Source organism: Falco cherrug, chromosome 10, assembly GCF_023634085.1.
Source record: "Falco cherrug isolate bFalChe1 chromosome 10, bFalChe1.pri, whole genome shotgun sequence".
NCBI classification, from domain to species: Eukaryota; Metazoa; Chordata; class Aves; order Falconiformes; family Falconidae; genus Falco; species Falco cherrug.
The window spans coordinates 20,914,683-20,922,611 of NC_073706.1; the positions used below are offsets into that span (position 1 = coordinate 20,914,683).

The window sequence follows — 7,929 nt, forward strand, 5'->3', positions numbered from 1 at the left end:
TAATACAAACAGCTGGGACTCTTCGGTGGCCTTTGCTGATGTCTATTGATTTAAGTAAATCTGAGACAGATAAAAGGGCCAGATAGAGGCTGATAAAAACTTGCCAATGCTTCACGGCTCGAAACAGTGTGTGCTCTGCAACTTTGGAGTGCTGCTAGCAAGACGGCTTTAATGGGACCCCTGGTGTCATTCGCTCCAAGCCTCGATCTCCCCAGCAGACTAAGCGCTGCGGCCATCATGCCACAATGGTTATAATTTGGATCTTGTTCCTGAGTCTGTTGCAGGAGCCGTGGTCCCCAGGGCGGGCCGCGGGGGTGCCCGAGGCCGCCGGAGCCTCCCCGAGCGACCCCCGACCGCGCCGGGATGCGGGGGGCCGCGGCGGCGTCTACGAGCACCTCGGGGGAGCGCCCAGGCGCAGGAAACTCTACTGTGCCACCAAGTACCATCTCCAGATCCACCCCAATGGCAAGATCAACGGCACCCTGGAGAAAAACAACGTCTTCAGTGAGTACCGGGCACAACTTTCCCCATCACGCTTCTCCTCGGGCCGGGCTGTGTGGGGAGGGGGTCTCGCTCGGACCAATTGCGTCCTGCCCCAGCATCAACGGGCAGGACGGTGGGTGCTGGTGCGGTGCCGGACGGGGCGGTGGCGAAGCCGCTCCCTCCTCTCCTCCTGCCCAGCGCTGCCCCGCGGCCAGAGCCGCCGCACGGCGGCTGGGGCTCCTCGGCGGGGACCGGGACCACCCCTGGCTGCCGGAGCTTTCGCCCCTCTCCTCGCCGGGCTCCGCGACACCTTGTCTCGGCGTGCCGGGAGCCGCCCCGCTGGCTCGGCCGGACCCCGCAGCTCCTGCTGCGCGCCCTCGCACCCTCCGGCTCCCGCGCCCGCTCCGTGCTGAGGGCTGGCGAGCTCGACGGGGCAGCCCTCTTTGCCCCTGGCCCGGGCAGGGGACCCCCGAGCGTGCCCTGCGGGGTGTCGGGACCCGGCCGGAGGCGCAGGGGCTCAGTCCCTCCAGGGCAGAGCGGGACCCCCAAACCCCAAGTTCCCCGTGACAGGGACCGGGAACATGCCCTGCGCAGCCCGCTTGACCTGTCACTTGCCCTTGCTCCGCCTGGGGCTTCCCACGCCAGCCCTGCCCCAGCCCGGACCGCTGGGCAACCGGTGCCTTCACACCTCCCCAGGGCCGAGTCCCGGTGCCCCCCTCGACGGGTTGCAAGCTGCCCTCACCTCCCTCGTCCCGCCCCAGCTTGTCTCCCGCGGGGGGCTTGAGCTTCCACGGGCTAAATCACATCTGTCCCCTTTGACATGTGCCGGCGATCGGCGGTAATTAAGATGAAACGGGATATGTCGGGAGTGAGGGGTCTGTGCGAGGGCGGCAGAAGGGAGAAGAGGGGGGATCAGCGCCGCCGCTGCACGGGGGGAGCCCCGGGCGCCCCCGCACCCAGCTCGGCCCGGGCACAGCCCGGCCTCCGCCGTGCCCCGCTACCCCTGGAAACGTAAATCCCGCCTGGTGATGGCACACAGAGATAGGGAGACCTCAGGGATCTGTCTGAACTCCATAAAGGAAAACCACTATTTCCTAAAGAAAAACCCCCTCACTATCAAAGCCTGGAGGAGGCATCCTTCAGCAGCGAGCCGGTGCCTGATTCAAAACAGCTGTACCAAACCACCCCAACTCTCCCAGAGCAGCAATCTGGCTCTGCAAAGGGGACAGGCCCCCTGGCTCTACCTCATCATAGCTGAAAGGCAGCAATGGGTTTGGGCGCAAGGGTCGCCTCTTGCCTCCAAATACTCTTAACAAGTACTGAGCTCTAGGACCACAGCTGGAGAACAGAGCTGAGTTTGAGCAAGCCAGCTAGAGAGCCCTGCACATAGAACACATCTCCTGAGCCATTTGAGCCTCCATCAGCATCCTGGCACCTTCGGCTGGACATGAACATTTTGGCAGATATTGTGCCAGCCTTGCCTGTGACACTCTTCTTGTGTTTGAGACCCCATCTTTGATGGTCTGAAAATCTCCTCCCTTTTAATTTGGCTCAGACAGTCATATTGTCCTTGTCTGGAGGGCTACACTGACCCCTTAAACGACAAGTTCCTTTCATTATTATATACATGGCTCTAAAATGCAGCTGATTCACTCTGTTTTACCCTCTGGAGACCTCAGCAAGTGCTTTGTCCTGAAATGGACAGCTTTGTGACTGGTTTCAATAAGTCAAGAGCTCTTGTGTTCGTAAGCATTAAAGAGGGTTTAAACTTTTTTATATACATATAGGATTAAGTGGACCTCTACTTCAGTGTCAGATCTTTTTTCATTTTTGAAAGAGTTCGATCTCAACCAAACATCTAGGGATTTATTGTCAAGCTTGTCTGCAACCATTCCCACATTGTCGTTGGTTTATGTTGTTTCAAATAGTAGTCTTGTTCCATTCACATGATTGCACTATGATTTTGATGTGAACTAGTGATAGCTGTGAAATCATAGCCTGCAGGTAAGCAGTCATTTAAATGCATCTCAACAAATTACACATGATGAGGAGCAACAACATATGTCCTAATTGTTTCTGTTCTAGGTATCCTTGAAATAACTGCTGTTGATGTTGGAATCGTTGCCATCAAGGGTTTGTTCTCTGGCAGATACCTGGCCATGAACAAAAGGGGCAGACTTTATGCATCAGTAAGTTTTACTTAAGACTGGCAGATGCCTGTCATTTCATATGGGGAGAACAGGTCTATTGGGGAACACTGCCTTCTTATAAATAAACATTTATAGAGAAAAGAGTAATTTTAAAACAGATTTCTGCCTGGAATTGTTACAGGCAACCAATCAGTACCTTTTTAAAGTGGAAAGAATCTGTGTTCTTACTTTCTTATTGCTTGTACAGCCAAAGTCAGAAGAATGTATTGGGCAAAGGTATTTCGCATGGCCAAAGTCCTTGGCAATTGGGTGCACCGATAAAGACCTCAGGAGTCAGCCACTGAAGTGCAGAATGTCCATCTTTATTCAGAATTATCCATATTTCTCTCTGATTTGGATCTTGGACACTGAAAAAGGATATACGTGTCAGATAAAGAATATCCAGAAATAACTGAGCATCTCTTACAGGAAAGCAGCCTACTGGCAGGAGTTTCTTTGCACAGAGTATTTGGTTGGGCAGTGAAAGAATGTACTGTTACTAAAAGGCAGGGCTATAGCAAGGAAAGGAAATATGAAAAGGTACAAGAAGACAAAGGTGAAAATAAACACCTTATTTTACTCCTTCAACCTCATTTTTCATCCCAATCTTTGAGGTAAAATCTGGGCTGGGTTAATATTAGTGGGAGTCTTGCCTTTCCAGCCCAGCCAGTATTTCCCCTCAGGGAATAAAATACTTCAGCTTAGACTTCTTCACATTCAGGGACACACTAAGGCATATTTGCCAGTGTGTATACTCTACACATTATCTACTCACTTGAACCTCTTCCATTGTCTTTGGTTATGTCCCTAGCAATCTTGTGATGTCTTACTGTGCAACAGCCATACTGCAGTTTCTCCAGGAATCCTGTGGTATGGAAACAGATTTGAAGAGAGTAAATATGGCTATGTGAAATTTGCTTCTTCCAGCTAGTCATTATATGTAATTCTGTTGATTTGAACAGCATGATATATCCTCAAGCAATGTGAACTTTTTTCACGTGAAGGCAACTTAGGTAACACAATCAACTCAGTTGCCTCCCTGGTTTAATGTATTTTACTCTACCTTTTCAAGAATGTTCTGATAGTGTTTATGACCCAGCTTTTGTGATGTGTCCCATGTGATGGACACTGATGAAAGGGCCCATGTGTAAAGATGATAGTTCTTTGCTGGTACAGAGAACCAGATCACAAACAATTGCAGCAAAGGGAAACGTAGCTGAAGTGGAATGAGGATGTACTAGCTCTGCTGCGCCAGAGCTAAGGCTGACCACTCCTATGCTTCCAGTTAATATTGTGCTTAAAATGGGCATGTTTTTCAGTGGAGATCCTCCATCAGCTCAGAGCCAACATATGCCCCAAAATTAACAGGAAGAATGTTCAAATTCTTTGTCATCTTCCTTTCTTGTTCAAAGTAGGTATGTTTTTACTCAAGGTTAATTAAACTGAATTAAAACAAGACTGAAATAATTCTGAGCAAGAAGTTTATCTCCTAGAGTGGAGAAAAGCCTAGAATAGGATAGCCTAGAGAGTTCTCTTCTCCTGGACTTCCCTTTCTAGTGTGAGGAGCATCAGGCCATCTTGAAGTTTGTTCAGCTGTTATATGTCAAGGAGCATCAGCCACGAAAGGGTTCTGTACAGCTAAAGACTTTTGCTGTTCCAGCTCGGGTTTGAGAGAGACTTGTTTCAGAGCTGGAGGGACAATCCAGGAAAAGCTGTTCCACTCCGGCTTTCTTCACAGAAGCAGCAAAGGGTGAGGACTCAGCTCAGGAGAAACTTCCTGGCTTTGCTTGCCTAGAAAAAAACTGACCCATGACTTTACTGGTATTACGGTTCCAGGAAGGCCCTGTTTCAAATAAGGCCTTATTTGAAAGGGCCCTATTTCAAATAAGACTGAGTTCTCTTGGGTGAATTATACAGGGAGCATTTTAGGAAATAGCATTGGAATAACTCTTATCCCTTAGTTCACTGTTTTTCCCATGTCAATAAAATGGGTTTGTTGAGTCTGAAGAATTCCTTTCTATCCTTAGTCAGTTGTGATAATCCTCTAAATTTATCCTCTGTGATAAACCCTCTACAACCAAAACTGAGGCAGGCAGCAGGATAAATCTACCTACATATGGTAGTTGCATGGGTTCCAGCACCACAGCATATGAAAACCTTGTCCTTGCAAGGAAGGGCACTTCCGTTTTACAGCTGTGAAGCTGAGACATGTGGAGTCTTTTAAAATCTTGTTAAATGCCTATCAGCATTTCTGATGAGTGAATAGCATTAAAGACATGATGTTAATGGAGCCCATGGCTTTTCTGGCCCCAGCCCGGGCTACCTGTGCCCTTTCCATGTTCTCCAGAGAGGCGATAAAAAAAAAAAACACAAACCAAACCAAAAAAACCCACAAAAAAACCCAACCTCTGTAGAGACAATGGTAGCAAGTGCCCTGTGCCTCTGTACTTTGCACATGTTGGATATTGAGGTCTTAATCACACTGATACAGCAAAGATGATTTTGTAGTTAAGAAGAGATGAATAGTGTGAAAGGGCCTTTATTTGCACTGTTTCTACAGCTCCCAGGGAGGAGGAAGGAATTCTTTGTGCCAGGGTTTTGCACAGTTCTCTCAGTTGAGGGCCAGATGAAAAAGGGTGAATTTTGACCAGGGGTCCTCAAATTTTTTAAACAGGAGGCCAGCGTGCAGATTAAGTGGCAGGAAGTCATCTGCGGCTGCTTGGTTTCCCCCCCCCCAACCCCCGGGGTGTGTGGGGGTGTGTGGTGTGGTGTTTTCTGTAAATACCAGGGGCTGGATTGAGGACCCTGGGGGGCCTTATCTGGCCCACGGGCCGTAGTTTGAGGACCCCTGATTTTGACAGATCATGTAAAATGTGAGCACCCATCATGGGTGTGTGTTCTCTGTTACAGTTTGTAATAAAGGAGCAGCCTAGTATTTTGGAGGAACACACTGGTGGGCAGGGTGTACTTTTGTTATGCTGAAGCAAAGGAGCTTCATAAAGATGTTGTTTACAGCTCACCTATCCATAATAAACTGGATGTAATGGACTGCAGGTGTATCTAACTACTAATATACCAATGAAAGAGCCACATTTTGCATTAAACTGTAGGAATTTTACCTTTTAAATGGATGTCAAATGTTCATGGGTAGCAATTAAATCATCTTCATAGGCATATTTAGATCCATAAACACAAAAAAATCAATTTTACAGCTGAACAGTTGGCAGAGATATTAATTCCTATTCACATGCCATTTTTTCTTTTCAGATTTTCTTTCTGTCTCTGACCCACAGAGTATGTTCACACTGCTGACAGGGACACCTTGTTGAACAGCAGTTCAGGCTCAGTACTCTTCTTACGCTCACCTTTTGTACCATCAGTCTAGAGATTTTCTTACCACGTGTTTCTGTCTTTATCCTAAAGCTGAATAGAGTCTTGCTTAAGATTTTAACCCAGTCTTACTGAGGTAGAAGAAAGCTGTTACCCCTATAGTCTTCCTTAAACTTTGTCATGTTTGCTTTACAGGAAAACTATAACGCAGAGTGTGAGTTTGTGGAGAGGATCCATGAATTGGGTTATAACACCTATGCGTCCCGTATCTACCGGACTGTACCTAACAGAGCTGGCACCAAGCGCAAAGCCAGTGCAGAGAGACTCTGGTATGTCTCAATCAATGGGAAAGGACGACCCAGAAGGGGCTTTAAAACTCGCAGGACACAGAAATCATCTCTATTTCTGCCCAGAGTATTGGATAACAAAGACCATGAAATGGTCCGACTGTTCCACACAAATGTGAAATATCGAGAGAGTCTTCTGAAGCCCCCAAGCAAGAACCAGCGAAGGAGGAGAGGACGCTGACGGGGTGGGGGAAGCTTGTATGGGGGCTGGAACTGACTGAGAGTCTTCAAAATACTACTAAAAAACCTAACAGCTGTGATTGTATGACAGACATTAACATGGACATTTTTTATACACTGTATAATATAACTGAAAGTTGCATCACTTACTTTTAGCTATTGTAGAATTATTATCTGTGGTAAAAGAGATGTGAGATTAAGACACATTCAAATGTAAATTAGTTGGATGTAATAATTTTGTTGATTACTGTCATATTTTCTTTTTTTCTTAAAAAAAAAATCATTTTCGTGACTAGTATTGTCATTCTAACTTACCATAGGGTATTATCTCAGTGACCCTGTCCTCCTAGAGCATATGAATATTTTATACTTACCAATTTTGTGTCTACAGAGAAGGTGCAGCACTTTGATGGCTCTTTTGGCAGGTCCTCATAAAAGGCTATGTTCCAATTTTTATGGAATACAGGAGTTAGAAAACTGGGGGTTTTTTTAATTACATATATTTATTTTTATTTTACAATCAGCCAGTGTCAATCATATTTCTTCCAAGACTGTCCAAGAAAAGTAAAACTCTAAGCTACTTCAAACATTTCAACAGACCTACACATTACTAGATTACTCTTGATTATTTTTTTTTTATTATTAAAACCCCAAGACACCTGACCCTGTCATTCAAATAAATGTATGTTGGTAAAGTGGCACTTGCATTGGCCAAGCTTTAGCAATATATACCTGTTTACAGATTGATGAATCCCCTCCTAAAATAGGACCCAAATGTGATGTGAAAGCTGAGTTTGTGGTGTGGACTGAACTTGCAGTATAGGGAAATTCACCACTGGGGATAAGAATCTTTGTCAGTTACTTTTTTTTAGCTGTTTTCTACAGAAAGTCCTAATTCTAGGTTAAATATGTTTTAACTGTTTGAGGGGAACAGTATCAGTCATTGGGCACACAAAAACTGTGGTATCTTGCTGATTTAAAGCAACTGCTATGTTCTGATTTTCCTTTCTTTTCAAATGCTTGTTATTTTCACAAGGTAGTCCTAAACCGAAAGCTGCGAATCCAGATGGAGGTTAAGGATCATGAGTTTTGGTTCAATCCATATAAAAATACATTTCCATACATTTTTCTACTCTGATTCTGGAAGTTAACTTTTACAAAGTTGAGGGGAGTCTGCATCACAAGTTTAATTTTGAGCAAGGGGTTAATTTTTAAAAATTTCTCTTGATAGAGTAGTGTAAAGGTTTAGATATGCTTGACAAGCACAAATAATGGTTATTTCAATGCAATTTGGCCTTGTGCTCTTCACTTCCTAGAATTAGGCCCTGATACAGCACAGCTGGAGAAAAGAAAGACCGCACTGAAATAAACATTCAATCTGAATTTAACAAAAGCTCTGT

At 45.9% G+C, this 7,929-nt stretch overlaps 1 protein-coding gene across 1 annotated transcript; it reads left to right on the forward strand.

Moving 5' to 3' along the window:
- Positions 1–245: 245 nt before the first annotated feature.
- On the forward strand, positions 246–6,709 carry FGF3 (fibroblast growth factor 3). Its single transcript, XM_005446103.3, has 3 exons — positions 246–504; positions 2,569–2,672; positions 6,198–6,709. The coding sequence occupies exons 1-3, from the start codon at positions 246–248 to the stop codon at positions 6,528–6,530; spliced, it is 696 nt and encodes a 231-aa protein (XP_005446160.2). The 3' UTR covers positions 6,531–6,709.
- The last annotated feature ends 1,220 nt before the right edge of the window (positions 6,710–7,929 follow it).

Excerpts from the sequence above, each read along its gene's own strand:
- FGF3 (XM_005446103.3), top strand. The coding sequence starts at position 246 with ATGGTTATAATTTGGATCTTGTTCCTGAGTCTGTTGCAGGAGCCGTGG. Across the intron at positions 505-2,568 it reads GGAGAAAAACAACGTCTTCA|GTATCCTTGAAATAACTGCT; the intron begins GTGAGTACCGGG and ends TTTCTGTTCTAG. Across the intron at positions 2,673-6,197 it reads GGGGCAGACTTTATGCATCA|GAAAACTATAACGCAGAGTG; the intron begins GTAAGTTTTACT and ends TTTGCTTTACAG.